This window comes from Glycine max, chromosome 13 (assembly GCF_000004515.6).
Source record: "Glycine max cultivar Williams 82 chromosome 13, Glycine_max_v4.0, whole genome shotgun sequence".
Taxonomy (NCBI): domain Eukaryota; kingdom Viridiplantae; phylum Streptophyta; class Magnoliopsida; order Fabales; family Fabaceae; genus Glycine; species Glycine max.
In genome coordinates, this window is record NC_038249.2 from 9,896,247 (window position 1) to 9,913,036 (window position 16,790).

Below are 16,790 nucleotides of genomic sequence, written 5' to 3' on the forward strand. Positions count from 1 at the left end.
TTAAATGAAAAGGGAAACAATAGAGAAAAAATAACAAAATAACAAATAAAAATAGAGATAAAAAGTATTATTTATACCAATAAAATTATTGAAAAATGAAAAAATATCTTCTTTTATTTATATAAATCGAAAAAAGGTGAAAAGTAATTAATTGCATTGATTAAGTGTTTTCCTTAACTTATATAATTAATTACTATCTATTTATTCAAACTAAAAAATATACTATAGTAATTATTATTACTACTCATTTTTTTAATATTTTATATTAGGGAATGCTAATATCCATCATAATTAAGTGTTTTTATTTACTTATTTAATTAATTACTATCTATTCATTCAAACTAAAAAATATACTATAGTAATCATTATTACTATTTTGTAATATTTTATATATAAGGAATGCTAATATCCACCCTAATGGGCGTGTATTAGTATTTAATACACACAAATTAGACTAATAAAATTATGGAATATTTTACTTTTTAAAATTTAATTCAAAGATATTATCATACTTTATCATTTAACTTAAAAAATATATATAAGAGAGAATCATGGAAAAAGGATAGGAGAAGAAACAAAGATTCTATTTTCTTTTTTTAAATTAAATGATAAAATATAATTATATCCTTGAATTAAATTTTGGAAAATAAAATAACCAATAATTTTATAATCTAAATTTTTTTGGTAAATGCTAATGCATTACAACTGAGGTTGGTTAGAGGGAGGTTGGAGAGATATATTGATGGAGAGGATCCGGATCCGAATTTCTTTCGATCACAACGGAATATTTTTTTTTTATATATAGAAAGGGAATAATAGATTTGGATGTATCTATGAATATTTTATTATTCACTATTTTATGCAAAAGAAGGATATTTTGTTTTTTAGTAAAAGAGAGATTGTGAAAAACTGTTTTTGCTCGACAAGGATGCTCCTATGTATCTTTGAGTATAATTTATTACACAAGCAATAATCTCAACTTCAGCCAATATTTAATACCTACACAGGGAGTAGGGAACAGTTATTTATATGGAACAAAAATTTCCTTTGCAAATAAAAATACAATATACTATCTTCCTACGCACTATCATACTCTTCTCTTAATATAAGTATTTGGCAGAAACTTTGTTGCAGCTGCCAAAGTTGCAACCCCCTTTCTAACAGCAGCATCAAAGTTTGCTTTAATTTGGCTAGGTAATGGCTTCTGCCATCTTTCATTCCTCCTTGTAACACTTTGATTGTCTTCAACAGGCAGTAAGATGAGGCAATGTGCCTGCTGCATAATCTGCTCAACTATCATTTTCTTTTGCTTGAACACCATATGGTTCCTAAATTCCAGAAAGACCAAGCAAGAACAAAAATCCATTCTAAAGCTCCCTCATCGACTGTATCTAGACATAATTTAATCAGATCAGCAATAGTTATGCCATCATTAACATCTAATCTTACATTGATTGTGATGCAAACCATAGTCTGCGAACCTCATCACACATCAGAAGAGTATGTGTTGTAGTCTCAGTTTGCAGTCCACACCAAGGGCACATTCTCTTACATTATTATATTTATCCCTTAGCACATTCTTGCTATGAACAGCAAGATAGCAAGGTAGAAGCTAAAAACTTGCCATATGTTCCAAAGTATAGATCCTTTTTTTTTTCTTTTTTTTTTGCACAGCAAAAATCAGATATTATTATATATAACTCAGTACTAGGTGTACTGGAAATAGGATACAAATATACAAGGCAAGTTGCCTAACCCAACATAAAGATAGACACAAAAGCAAAAACAACAGAGACATAACCCCCCTAAGACAGCTGCTCCTTCAAGTTAGAAGACCACTGGTTGAAATGATGCATATCAAAGTGTAGATCCTTGTTTCCTGCAACTTGGCCAATTCTTGCTTGCCATCTACCCTGTTGGTGATGCCTGAAGGACAATCTGTTATTTATTTTTTATCTCTTGATGAAGATGATGCTCATGGAAAAATTCATAGGACCTTGCAAAATACATAATATAAATGAATATATAAAGAACTGATAGAGTCCAAGAGAATGAAGGATATCCACATCAGCAATTGATTCACTCAACACAGAATGGAGTCAGACCTTTTCTGGTTTATACTAGGAGGAAGGGTAGAAAGGTCTTTGGTGGCTAAGGTTGTTAGCAAGGGGCGACGTGTCATAGAAAGAGAGCAATCCAGCGCATTTGTTTCGAAGATATAAGGAGGGGAGAGAGACTGATATGGGTACGGGGAGATTTTGGCTGTTAGCTAAGATTGGATAGAAGGTTGTATCAACCTTCTAGAAGGGCTAGGCCTGTGTCAAATCTGAGGAATATATTTCCTTATCTGTAACCTTCAACCATTATCAAATAATAAAGCTCTCTTTATACTCACAATCTACTATTTCTATTATAATCACTGTTATATTGAATTGCTGTATTTCTGGTACGCATCAAATTGGTCCGACCTGCCGGATATACATCGTCGGAGAAACCAGTGAATGCCGGCTAGGAAAATCACGATAGCAGCATTTACAAGAATGGAAGCACGTGTGAACGCGTTGGAAGGTGAGATCTCGGTGGTGCGATCTTCCTTGGTGAGTTTCCAGGAAGAAGTAAAGGAGAATCACGCGAATCTGATCGCGATGTTGGAGAAACATTTCGGAAAATCGCTGGATGATGAAGGGACTGGAAGTGCGGTAAGCAAGAACAAGGAGACACCAGAAAAGAAGACGGAAACTCCAAAAGGGTCACACGCTGATAAGATGAATGAATTTCATCAATCGGCGAAGAAGGTGGAGTTACCTTCGTTTGAAGGAGAAGACCCCGCCGGCTGGATTTCGCGAGCTGAAGTTTACTTCCGAGTACAGAACACCACGCCAGAAGTGAAGGTGAGCTTGGCCCAACTTTGTATGGACGGACCCACCATACATTTCTTCAACTCCCTCATCGGAGAAGATGAAGATCTGACTTGGGAATCGTTGAAAATAGCGTTACTCGAGAGATACGGTGGTCATGGCGACGGAGACGTGTACGAACAGCTCACAGAGTTGAAACAGGAGGGATCGGTAGAGGACTATATCACAGAATTTGAGTATTTAATCGCTCAGATTCCGCGATTACCAGAGAAGCAATTCCAGGGTTACTTCCTCCATGGTTTGCAATCGGAGATTAGGGGAAGGGTTCGCACTTTGGCAACAATGGGAGAAATGAGTAGAACGAAGCTGTTACAAGTGACTCGGGCAGTAGAGAAAGAGGTCAAGGGTGGAAATGGATCTGGATTTGGGCGTGGGCCTAAAAATGGGCCTTATCGGTCCAATTCTCATGGTGGAAACAAAGGAGTATCAGACTGGGTGATGGTGAAAAATAAGGAAGGGGGTGTAAGTAGCAGTATGAGAAGTGGGCTAAGAGGTGACAAACAGGCCCAAGGAGATAATAGACATATTGGGCCTCGTGATAGGGGATTCACACATCTCTCTTACAATGAGCTGATGGAGAGGAAGAGAAAAGGCTTGTGTTTCAAATGTAAGAAGCCTTTTAATCCAGGCCACCAATGTTCCGAAAAACATCTTAGGGTGTTAATAGTGGATGATGAATGTGAAGAGGATGGAGAGGCTAAGGTCTTGGCTGTTGAAGTAGAAGGAGGGGAGGAAGATGAGCAAGGAGAGATGAGTATGTTGGATTTACATCACATAGCTCATGAGAACCATCAAACCATGAAGTTTCAAGGGATAATTAAGGGTGTAGAAGTTCTCATTTTAGTGGACAGTGGGGCTTCCCATAATTTCATTTCACAAAAGCTAGTTCACCACATGGATTGGCCAATTGAACAGACCCAACAAATGAAAGTCAAGTTAGGGAATGGGGTTCAAATAGAAGCACAGGGGAGGTGTAAGGAGCTAGAGATGTATATTGGCAGTCACAAATTAAGGCCAAATCTTCAACTGTTTGAATTAGGAGGAATTGATGTGGTGTTAGGCATGGAATGGTTGAAAACTTTGGGAGATACCATTATTAATTGGAAACAACATACACTGAGTTTTTGGGAAGAAGGAAGATGGGTTACTCTTGGCAATAAGGAGGGGTGCAAAAATCCCATGATAGCATTACAAAGTATTGTGGGTAAGCCCAGGCCCAAGAAAGAAGGGGAGGTGTGGAGAATTGAGGGGGTCGAGCCTAAGGTGGTTTGTGAATCCATTAGGACTGAAAGCCCACACCGGGTGTTGGAGGTGGTGTTGGGCGAGTATGCCAATGTTTTCCAAACAACTTGTGAATCTGTGTTGTCAGAAAACCAACACCGGGAGTTGGAGGAGGTGTTAGGTGAGTATGCACACGTTTTCCAAACGCCTTCGAGCCTACCCCCAAGAAGGAAGAAAGAGCACGCCATCAATCTCATAGATGGACATGGAGCAGTGAATGTTCGTCCGTATCGTTATCCTCATCACCACAAAAATGAGATTGAGCGACAAGTCCAGGAGATGCTTGCTGCCGGTATCATTCGCCACAGCACAAGTTCATTTTCTAGCCCCGTGATCCTGGTGAAGAAAAAAGACAACACATGGAGGATGTGTATTGATTACAGAGCACTCAATAAGGTAACAATTCCCGATAAATTTCCTATCCTTGTTATTGAGGAATTGTTAGATGAGTTGCATGGAGCCAAATTCTTTACGAAGCTAGATCTCAAATCAGGCTATCACCAAGTGAGAGTGAAGGATTCTGACATTGAGAAAACAGCGTTTAGAACTCATGAAGGTCACTATGAGTTTCTTGTCATGCCCTTTGGGCTTACAAATGCCCCTTCAACTTTTCAAAACCTTATGAATGATGTGTTCAGGCCCCTGCTCAGAAAAAGTGTGTTAGTGTTTTTTGATGACATCCTCATATACAGTCAAGATTGGGACTCTCATTTGAGACACGTACGGGAAGTGTTGGGTTTATTGTCTACTCATAGTTTGGTAGTAAACAAGAAAAAATGTAGTTTTGCTCAGCAAACAGTGGAGTATTTAGGTCATGTAATCTCAGAAAATGGGGTTGCTGTGGATCCTAGCAAGGTTATTAGTGTACTTCAATGGCCTCAACCAAGGAATGTCAAAGAAGGGGTTAGAGGATTTTTGGGTCTCACGGGGTACTATCGAAAGTTTATCAAAGACTATGGTAAGGTTGCTAAACCTTTGACAGAATTAACTAAGAAGGATGGTTTCAAATGGGATGAGAAGACACAGGCAGCTTTTGATACACTAAAACAGAAGCTCACAACTGCACCAGTTCTGGCTCTTCCAGATTTTTCTACAAATTTTGTTATTGAATGTGATGCTTCAGGTACAGGTCTGGGAGCTATATTGATGCAACAGAAAAGACCAGTGGCTTACTTCAGCAAAGCTCTAGGAGTTAGAAACCTGGCCAAGTCAGCATACGAGAAGGAACTAATGGCTGTAGTATTGGCAATTCAGCATTGGAGACCGTATCTCCTAGGAAGGAAGTTTGTAGTGTCCACTGATCAGAGGAGTTTAAAACAGCTGATGCAACAGAAAATAATGACTGCTGAGCAACAAAATTGGGCTGCTAAACTAATGGGGTACGATTTTGACATTGTGTATAAGCAGGGCAAGCTCAACAAGGGGGCTGATGCACTTTCCAGAGTGTATGAAGACAGTGAATTGAGCGCCATGAGCTCCATAGCAACCTGGATACAAGGAGAACAGATCAAGGCAGAGGTGCAGAGAGATGGTAAATTACAGAAAATCATTGCTGAAATCCAATTAGATCCTCTATCATGGCCAGGATATAGTTACAGACAAGGCACACTTCTTTATGAAGGCAGACTAGTGATTTCCAACAAATCACTTCTTATTCCTACTCTTTTACAAGAATTTCATTCTACGCCACAGGGAGGACATTCGGGTTTTTACAAGACATATAGAAGAATGGCTGCCAATCTATATTGGATAGGAATGAAGGGCATGATTCAGGAATTTGTTTTACAATGTGACACTTGTCAGAGGCAAAAATATATGGCATCTTCTCCAGGGGGTTTGCTCCATCCACTCCCTATACCTGAGCAAATATGGGAAGATATTTCACTAGATTTCATTACAGGCTTACCCAAGTCAAAACAGTTTGAAGCAATATTGGTGGTAGTAGACAGACTGTCTAAGTATGCACATTTTATTCCCTTAAAACATCCCTATACAGCCAGGAGTATAGCAGAAATTTTTTGTAAAGAAATTGTTAGATTACATGGCATTCCACTTTCAATTGTGAGTGATAGGGACCCCATCTTTGTGAGTAACTTCTGGAGGGAAATGTTCAAGTTACAGGGAACAAAGCTGAAGATGAGCACATCATACCATCCGGAAACGGATGGCCAAACAGAAGTAGTGAATAGATGTTTGGAAACATATCTGAGGTGCTTTATTTCTGATCAGCCAAGGACCTGGGTAACATGGATACATTGGGCTGAATATTGGTATAATACCACTTACCATTCATCGACAGACAAGACACCATTTGAGGTTGTATATGGAAGGCCACCACCACTATTGACAAGCTGGACACAGGGAGAGACTCGGGTAGCAAGTGTTCAGAAGGATCTGATGGACAGAGATGAGGCTTTGAGACAGTTAAAAACTCAATTGCTGAAGGCACAAGAGAGAATGAAGAGCCAGGCAGACAAGAAGAGAGTTGATAGAAGTTTTATGTGTGGAGAATGGGTATTTGTTAAGCTAAGAGCTCACAGGCAGCAGTCTGTAGTTACCAGAATCAATGCCAAACTAGCTGCCAAGTACTATGGGCCTTATCCAATAGTTGAGAGGGTTGGGGGAGTAGCCTACAAACTAAAATTACCTGAAGGGTCCAGAGTGCACCCTGTATTCCATGTCTCCCTATTGAAGAAGGCTGTGGGTAATTATCAAGAGGATAAGGAACTTCCCGATTTGTTAGAAGACCCAGTTGAAGCATGTGAACCTGAGGCTGTACTTGCTAGCAGGAAAATTAAGCAGCAGGGTGAAGAAGTGAGACAATTTTTGATCCATTGGAAGGGTAAAACTATGGAAGAAGCTACTTGGGAGGAAGAATTAATGATGAGAAGTCAATTCCCAAATTTTGACCTTGAGGACAAGGTCAATTCTGAAGAAGGAAGTATTGATAGAGTCCAAGAGAATGAAGGATATCCACATCAGCAATTGATTCACTCAACACAGAATGGAGTCAGACCTTTTCTGGTTTATACTAGGAGGAAGGGTAGAAAGGTCTTTGGTGGCTAAGGTTGTTAGCAAGGGGCGACGTGTCATAGAAAGAGAGCAATCCAGCGCATTTGTTTCGAAGATATAAGGAGGGGAGAGAGACTGATATGGGTACGGGGAGATTTTGGCTGTTAGCTAAGATTGGATAGAAGGTTGTATCAACCTTCTAGAAGGGCTAGGCCTGTGTCAGATCTGAGGAATATATTTCCTTATCTGTAACCTTCAACCATTATCAAATAATAAAGCTCTCTTTATACTCACAATCTACTATTTCTATTATAATCACTGTTATATTGAATTGCTGTATTTCTGGTACGCATCAAGAACTATCATAAATTAAATCTTCACATAATCATAGCTGGAACTATAAATTAAACTAACATATCATACTAACATCTTTAGTGAAATATGAATTATCTAGTGTCCAACCCATGTGATGCACGGACATTATGTAATTTGTGTGTCATCTCAAATATAGACGTCTTTTCTGACTACCTGGTTCCCAACCCTTGTTTTCTTTAATTTAATAAATATTTTCATTTGGATTTGGGTTGTCTACAAAAGTACAAATCCCACCAAATACGAAAACCGTGAGATAACTACTCCAAGAATGGTCTCACGGTTCCTATTCTACAAAGAGACTTGCAATTGTCTTCTACAGTGGATGATTACCAATTTACCACATTTACCTTAATAAAAGCACAGGAGAAACTCCATTTAGTACTGTTAAAGAAGCATGTAATTTAAAATAAATTTTACTGTGGTGTCTTCACCATTCTACCTTATAAATTGAACTTTCTAATTGGTTCGAAATTCGAATAATTAAATAATAGTGATCGCTCCTAACCTCGGATAACTGATGTTCCCAATTTAAAAATGCCTCAGACTGACCAAAAACATGCAGAGTGGAGAGACGTAGTAACTGTTCACTAACCATGTCATAAGTAGGAACAGAAGGGGCTGATAGAATCTGGTTACCCACCGAATCAAGGTCATGTGGGAGGCCAGCAAGAGCTAGAACCATGAAGTACTGGTTACATTGCAGGTAAAAGGTCTCTGCATCAGAAGTGAAAGGCCTCAAATTGTTATAATCAGCAAGCAAATGATCGAGCTTACCAAGATAGGTCTGCATATCCATATTATAAAGTTTGGTGGACAACATAGTGGTTATCACCCTGTAGAGACAATGAACATCGTTGGAGTAGACTTTCTTGGCTTTGCTCCAAAACTAATAACACGTGTAAAATGACTGGTATGAAGGTTGAAGATTGGGAGCAATAGAGAACCAAAGGACACTGCACAAAGAGGTGTCGATTTGTCACCAACTGGGTCAATCTTTCTCAGGAATGTCCGTAGCCTTAGTGGTCAAGTGGTCGCACGTCCTTAACCGCAAAACCAAAGCTGGACAGTGGCTGCCCAAGTAGTATAATTGGCAGATCCGATTAATTTCTCACAAGGAATAAGTGGGGCACAAGGAATAAGTGGAGCATTGGTAAACATCGTGGCTGGGACACTGTTTGAAGTACCCGAAGCAATGTTGTTAATGGCAGATGGCGGTTCATGGCGGAAAGTCAAAAATCCGCCATAAAAATATGGCGGATGGCGTAGCGGAAAATGACGGATGTCATGGCGGACAGAAAAAAGGGGTGTCAAACAGCAAAAATAGCATGTTAAGGAAAAAAAAATGGGACTGTTAAAAGTAAAAAGGGGTGTCAAATAGAAAAAGGAAAAAAAACTGCAGACAGAAAAAAGGGGTGTCAAACAGCAAAAATAAAATTAAAAAACCCTACTCTTCTTCGCGACAAAGCTTCGTCTTCTTCGCGAAAACTTCTCAAACCTGCAGGCCGCCGTTCGTGACAGGTGCGTTGCTGCCGGAGCTCGTCGCCGCCGTTCGTGCCGGTGCGTCGCTGCCGGAGCTCGTCACAGCTGCGTGCGCATGTGGACTGCAGGTGTCGCAGCTGCATGCGCGTGCGGACTGCGGGTGTCACGGCTGTGGCTGGGTGCGGCGGGGTGCGGGAGGGACGCGGCTGGGTTCAGGGGAGGCTCGCGGTTGGGTTCTCTCTTAGATGGTAGGCTGTTGTGAATCACAGAGCTGCGTGGGAGGGTCTTTTAGTTGAATGAATAACCGGGTAGAGTTGGGTCGGGTCAGCCCAACTCCTACCGCGGACAAAAAGCAAAAAAAAAACCGCCATTTCCGCCACCCCACCATAACCGCCACGACCGCCATGGCACCGCCATCCCAAACCCGCCACGCCACCGCTATTCGGTGGCGTTTTTTCGAAAATCCACCACAAAAATCCGCCATGGCCGCCATTTAACAACACTGACCCGAAGAGGCCATTAAAATAAAATAAAATCAAAATAGCCAAACAGGAGACTCGTGTGGGTTGCTGGAGATGCAGGAGTCCAGGGGTGGTCTCGCCGGTGAGTGGGTGTTGTCAGAGATGTGTCATGCGCCAAAAAGGAGGATGCACGTGAACTTCACACACCGGAGAAGAAGCGCGTGGGAGCACTTGCGGTGGCGGATGGCAGCATGCCGTTGGAGGTTTTGGTCGCCAGGAAAGGGCGACGGTGGTTGGAGGTCCCTACAAGATAATTAAGGAAATAGAGGAAACAGAAATCCCTACAAATATACCTAATTTCCCTATTTACATTCAATCATATCACAATCATATCAAATCATATATTACAGAGGCTAATGGCAGCAAATGATCCATAAAATCGACCAGTACTTGGAATCAAGGTTTATTGGATTGTACCATAATTCTGACACCAGAGTAATTGAAATGGTAATGGAGGAGGAAAATCATGCAGTTAAAAAGTACACAAAGAGTTTGTGAATTGCAAGCTTACAAAATTGATTGTTATACAGTGTAGTACACTCGAAATCCTGAAAGATAGATTAACGATTCTAACATAAACTACCCCTAAAGTTTGCTAAAGTAGGAGGAATCACCACATTTTTGTTTCCTGGAAATGCATTTCATGATATATCTGCCAAAGACTTAAAGCTATAGTGTTCATGCATAGATAACTCACTCAGACAGGACCTTTCAGTTATGTTGGATATACTCCTTCATCAGTCCATACATGAGGTTCCCATAATTGACCTGGCAGATAAAAAAAAATGATTGAGGTTAAAAATGAGAGAAACCATTACTTGGAATAGTTCAAATCATATCCTTCCAGTCTGTGCAATAGAGAACAAAAGGCAATAACTAAATTTCAGCCATAACACACGAATTTGCCAACCTAATTTTGTTTTGTAAAAAAATCATGAAAATAAACTTCATTAGTCTATCTACAGATTCCGTAAAATGTTGCAACCCTGATTTGTGGTGTCATATATACATCCAGGCTATCACCATGCAATGTAAGAAATAATATATAATATATTTAACTAATTCATTTGCTATTATGCCACCATCCTACTATACATATTTGGAGTGTTCCCTGCTGTTCGCAATATCCCATAGAAGTATATATAAAACAAACAAAAAGAGGAGACCCGTGATGCAGAGAAGAAAGCATATACACCCAGACCTCTCAAACTTCAAAACCAATCACTGCACAACAAAGTATTTATAATCAAATACAGAGAATTGATGTGGAACATATTTTTTATATATGTTGTGGCATATTGTGACAACAAAAACAATTAAGTTAAGAAAGACGCACAACATCTCTGCATCTAGAACTTTAGGGTTTAGGAGAAAAAATAATGAAGTGTAAAATTAAAAAAAGTAAAACCCAAAAACTCAAAATAAAAACTTAAAATTAAATCGGGAATGGAGCAGAACATTGATGGAGGAAAAGGGTTACCTTTAGTATTTTTTTTCTACTCCAATCCACCGTCCATCCTTCCTAATCACTATCAAATATTGATGGGGAAAAAGGGTTACACTTAGTCAGAACCACAAATTTTGGTAAAATAAAATTTCACATGACAGATTGATCATGGATGGAGTAAGGAGGAAGAGAAAAAACATGAGTTTGGCATCTACTTGATACTGTCAACCACATAAAGCTTGATGCCGTCGGCAGCAGCAGCAAGTCTGCAACAGAGAGCTTGATACTGTCAACCACAGATTAGAGAGAGAACAGGCCGGAGTGAATGGAGTCATGGCAGAGCAGCTATGCATAGTGGAGGCTTTAGGTTGGCAGTGAGAAAAGAAAGGGGGAACGAAGCTGTGCCTCGATCGTGAAGGGAGAAGGAGAAAGATGGAAAAAAGGTGGAAACAGAGAGAGTAGGGTTTCAGGTAGAGGAATCTAAAAAAAAGTGAAAAATAGAATGTTAACACGTGGCTAATAACTTGCTGACACCTAGCCAAGGAAGACTTACTTTTTATAAATAGTTAATAGATAATCAGATAGCAATTGATAGAAAACATATATTATACATATCTATGCTAACATGCCCATTTATATGGACAATCATAGCTATTTGTCACATTGAGATGATAATCCTTTATATCTGATACTTGAGCTTACATTTTAACCCGAAATGTCATATACATAAAGTAATGATGATGAGGGACGCAGGTGATGAAGGCATCGTGTCTTACAGTCTGACCTAAATCAGGAGTAAAATGGTAGTCAAAAAGATCTTTCTCGATTCAAATTCATGTATAAAGATCAAAATAGAAAATGAACTGGAGACAATAGTAAAAAGCAATCTACTAAACTTGCATGCTAAAAAATATTGTAAAATGAAGACAGCTTGTTGAAGAACTAAAAAGTCTAAACTACAAGCCATTTAAAAGTCTAAAGTCTAAACTACATGCATTCTTCAAAAATGACAAACAAAGATGCTTGAGCCAGTTAAACTATGAAGCAGTTCAATTAGACATGTCAGTTTTTTCCTTATTTTCAAACATTAAACTTATACCCAAAATCCCAAATAGCATCGAAGGTACAAAATTTTTAAGAAACCAAACCAGAGACATAAATAGAACAAAAAAAGACTATCATGCTTATATTTTAAGTAAAGAAAAAAATTGGATTTTCATCAGCGTCCATAGGTACTATTTTATACTTTTCAGTTTTCATCTCATTAATGCCTCTTCATATACTTTTGATTTCATGCCCTTGGCATCTATGATATTTTTTTCCGATCTACAATTTACTTTGCTAGCTTATTCCCTTTCTTCTTTTTCAACCAGCAAAAAAAATCAAAATAATTCTAAATTTACGAATAAGTTTAAAACAGTAAGAGAAGATGTCAGACTATGGATCAAAATGAATATATTTTTAGACTGAGAACAATATCCAAATTCCAAAATCCCTCTGATACAGTCTCTGATCTTATTCACAAGACATTATAACTTTCAAGTGCAGACTCGTGAAAAAAATTCTCCTTCAAATCCTACCATAAAAGAGTAGCGGCACACCAGAAAATGTAAGGTATCAAAACAGAAATTTTTACATCAAGGTTAAACCATCAAAGGAGAACAATCACCTCTCACCTCATGATCATGGAACATCAAATCTGCCTACTTTGACCTGTCCATAACATTATTAAAGGACCATTTTGAATTTAACGAATGGTGGGAACTGATTTTTGATCTTTTTCATATCATCAGAATCTGCAGAAACCTGTCACAAGTTATTCCACCCAAACAGTCCTTATAGAAAATGATAAATATCAAAGCCATTTTAAATTTTAAAATTGACAACAAAACAGAGAAAATCAAAGAAACATCTAGCAAGAATACCTATATACTTCAATGCATCAGGAATCAATTATGATTAAATCTTTTCTGATTGTTTGGCTTCTGTATTTGAATTGACCACCAACTATGCAGGTCCAGTATCTATGTCAGAAGTCAAATAACAGCTGAAGAAAAATTAGCAGTTACACACTGCTTAAATAGCCACAAAGCAAATTGGTTCCCCTGACTGCAAGAAAAAAACAAATAATATATACAAAATCTATAGCTTATACAACCATGAAAGTCTTTTGTACTATTCATTCATTTCATTATTATTTTATTCTAACAAAATAACCATACTGTCTAGACTTAGAATATATTTGAATAAGATGCTACACCATTAACTCTACATCCATTAATAATTGAAAAATTCCTTGATATGTGTTACCATTACCATATACACATAATATCATCTTTATATCCAACGTGAAGTATGGGGCTCATGTTAAGGGGAGTGAGTGGAAAAACATAAAATAAGCCACAAGCAGAAATATAAGTTGGTCAACAGTTTTTTTTTTTTCTAGTTCATTTTGGGATTAAACATGGTTATATAGCAATAAACCAAAAAAGTACAATTTAATCACCAACTACATTGAAAGTATATCACATTCTGAAAATAGAACAAAAAGAAGCATGGACACCCATTGTTTCTTCAATTTTGTTTTTAAATATTTCTTATTTCTGATGGGGGGAGGAATTGAATCAGCATATTGTCACAGGACAACTTAACACTCTTCCAAGACCAAGTATTACCTAGTCTAGGGATATAACGAGTGAAAACTTGTTAATAGTTGAAGTCTGTCCATCTTAATCATCAAGAACACCACAGGCATCTTCAACCTGTAAAAATTAGAAACTGTATCAGTGCCAGAGGAGTATAACAGTTATATAAGGCATTACGTATCAAAGGAAAAAGAGGGACTCTTACCGTGACAGTCAGAAAAATATACAAGATTCTGTCTGGGGGAATTTACACCTCAAAAGGCAAAACCCATTCAAATATAGGGTTTTCTTTTACTCATTAGCCATGTGAGAAAGCCAAAATGATAATAATAAATAACCATTCTTCATCCTTACATCATAAATTTATTCACCAGCTGCAATAACATTCTCAAGATGCCGAACTACATGCAATTTATAGTCTTTGTTTAGATGCTTCAATAGAGAACGATGTGTGCATGAATCAGGCTGAATTTCTCTATCTAGCATATCCTTATACAACCTCAAAGCTTCCTGCCAATGGCCCAGGTTGCAGTTCTCATTTATTAAAATAGTGTAAGTATACTTATTTGGAGAAATGCCCTTTGCTTGCATTTCTGCAAAAAAATTGTATGCCTGATCCATCTTTCTCACCTTGCAAAGTCCATTGATTAAAGCATTGTAGGTGATCACATTTGGATGTACACCCTTCTCATGCATCTCAAAAAAGTGCAAAATAGCAAGTTTCAGCCTTCCCCTAACTGCATATGAATGAATAAGAACAGTGTAAGTGACAACTGAAGGAAATATCCCTTTGCTCAACATCTCAAGGAACAATGCTCTAGCCTTCCTAAGATGCCCAGCCATCAAGTGAGCATGGATGATGCTAGTATATGTTACATGATCTGGAACAAGTCCATTGTAGAGCATTTTCTTCACAAGTTCACTTGCTTCTTTCAAATTGCCCAACTTGTGGAGACCATCAATGAAGACATTATAAGTGATCAAATCAGGAGGAAAGCCTCTGGCTAGCATTTCTTCTTGCATACCAAAAGCCTTAGATGGGTCGCCAAGCTTCAGCTCACCTACTATTCGGGTTATGTACGCAAAACGATCTGGCTGCAATCCTCTATTAAGCATCTCATCAAATAATTCCTTAGCCATTGGCAAGTTCCCCATCTTGCAAAATCCTCTAACAAAAGTCGTAAAAGTAAATACATCAGGATCAGGCCCATGTTTGATCATTTCATCTTTTAGCCGCATGGCAACATCCAAGTCCCCCAATCTGCAAAGACCGTCGATAAGTGTATTATAGGTCACAACACTGGGAGCAAGACTTCTGTATCTTAACTCGGCAAACAAGAGAAAAGCCTCCCCTATGTTTCCCAATCTGGTGTAACCATAAATCAGAGTGTTATACGAAACCAAATCCGGCATCAGATTCTTATTCACCATAACATCAAGCAACTTCCTAGCATCACTCACTCTCCCCCACTTGCAAAGGCCATACATAATCGTATTGTAGGTCACCACAGTAGGCACAGCTCCTCTACTCAACATCTCCTCCCCAAGCCTCGAGGCTTCCTCAATCTGCCCTTTCTCGCAGTATCCGCGAATCAAGGGGTCATACGTGTACACGGAAACCTCGAGCCCCAATCTCAACATATCCTGGATCAGCTCCTTGGCCTGCTCCATCTCCCCACTGTGAGACAAACCATTCACCAAAACATTATACGTGACATCGTTGGGCGAACACCCCATCGCCTGCATCTGAAACAAAAGCTGCAGAGCTTCCTGAACCATCCCTTTCTTGCAAAAGGAATCCAACATTGTGTTATAAGTAACAACGGTAGGGCAAATTCCACACTCCACCATCACATTATAAACCTCCCTCGCAACGTCGATGTTATTATCCCTATCCCTAAGCAATCTAAGAACCCTATTGCAATTCTTGACGTCAGGCAACAGTCCCTTACTAACCATCTTATAAAACACTAACAGGCACTTCTCAAGCAGCGATTTTTTCACGTAAATCCAAAGCAACAAATCGAGAATAAGCTTAACCGATGGCATTGATACCTCGGAGGAAGAAACGACATCAATGACGCCGTTCTCCATTTTAACAGAGACGACCTTCTCCATGACGCAATAGGCGGAGCGCATCAAGCCGTTCCGCGCGAGAATGTCGAGGATGACGGAGTAGGAAATTTCGGATCGCTTGAAACCGGTTTGCCTCTCGGCCCAGCGGAAGAACCGGAGCGCGACCACAGGGCGGTTCCGGACCGTGTTAAGAACCCGGACCAGTAATTTCGGTTCGGCGACCGCGGCATGAAACAGAAACTTGTTGTTGTACTGAAGCGTGCTGAAGCTGAAGAAGGAAAAGGGGAAGAGGAAGCGCGCTTCATTGAGGGTTAAGAAGGGTTTTGAGGAGGCTCTAACAGAGAGGGTCATTGGGTAGAAGAATAAAACAAAACATGCGGAAAAAAAGGGATTTGAGGTGAGGGTGGGGTTTCAGTTTCTGGTTCCGTCGTAGGGTGAGGAGGTGCTGGCGGCGCGCGAAGGGTGGGTGGATGCAGTTTATGAGTGGCGGCTACGATGATGGCGATAATGCCATCAACATTTTCCAACCCCACTCTGCTTTTTTTTATTTTAGTTCTGTGCATCAACGTTAACTCCTTTTGCCTCAATAAACCACAAACAGAGGAGAACACATCCTGGTTCTTGTTTTGCTACCGAGTGATGGAGAAAGAAATTGTGTATTGTGGTGAAAGGGAAAAGAAAATAAATTAGAGTTCAGATTTAGTTATAAGAGTGATTTAAAAATGTTTAACAATAATCAGATTTTTCTTGTCAGAAAGCAATAATCAGATTTAAAAAACAAATAGTTGTAATTTTAAAGAAAGTAATAATAATACATGTATTATAAGATTATCTTTGCGATGTATTTAATTACAATTTTAAAAGATTTTTTTATTTGTAAGAAAATCTTATGGTATTGAATCAAAATTTGTTGGTATTCATTTAAGATATTTTGTAACTTAAAAAAAAGTCTTTTGCTATTTAAAATTATATATATTTTGATGAATTTATTTTAGGATGAATTTCATGAAACTTTAGTAGAAAATACATATTAAAC

General features: G+C 38.8%; 1 protein-coding gene across 27 annotated transcripts; it reads right to left on the reverse strand.

The window, feature by feature from the left end:
• Positions 1-970: 970 nt before the first annotated feature.
• LOC100787792 (pentatricopeptide repeat-containing protein At1g22960, mitochondrial) lies at positions 971-16,413 on the reverse strand. Of its 27 annotated transcripts, XM_041008602.1 has the most exons (9): positions 13,884-16,413; positions 13,709-13,795; positions 12,959-13,142; positions 12,710-12,829; positions 11,736-11,812; positions 11,249-11,513; positions 11,067-11,115; positions 10,284-10,354; positions 971-1,996 (listed from the first exon to the last, which is right to left on the reverse strand). In XM_041008602.1, exon 1 carries the CDS (start codon positions 16,103-16,105, stop codon positions 14,042-14,044), a length of 2,064 nt encoding a protein of 687 aa, XP_040864536.1. In that variant the 5' UTR covers positions 16,106-16,413; the 3' UTR covers positions 971-1,996; positions 10,284-10,354; positions 11,067-11,115; positions 11,249-11,513; positions 11,736-11,812; positions 12,710-12,829; positions 12,959-13,142; positions 13,709-13,795; positions 13,884-14,041. The 27 variants fall into 27 exon arrangements, with proteins under 27 accessions (XP_040864536.1, XP_040864538.1, XP_040864535.1 ...); XM_041008604.1 differs by having other exon boundaries at positions 971-1,926; positions 11,067-11,513; XM_041008601.1 differs by having other exon boundaries at positions 11,067-11,513.
• Between the last annotated feature and the right edge of the window lie 377 nt (positions 16,414-16,790).

Bases quoted from the DNA above. Each gene is read 5' to 3' on its own strand.
- LOC100787792 (XM_041008603.1), bottom strand. From the start codon at position 16,105: ATGACCCTCTCTGTTAGAGCCTCCTCAAAACCCTTCTTAACCCTCAAT.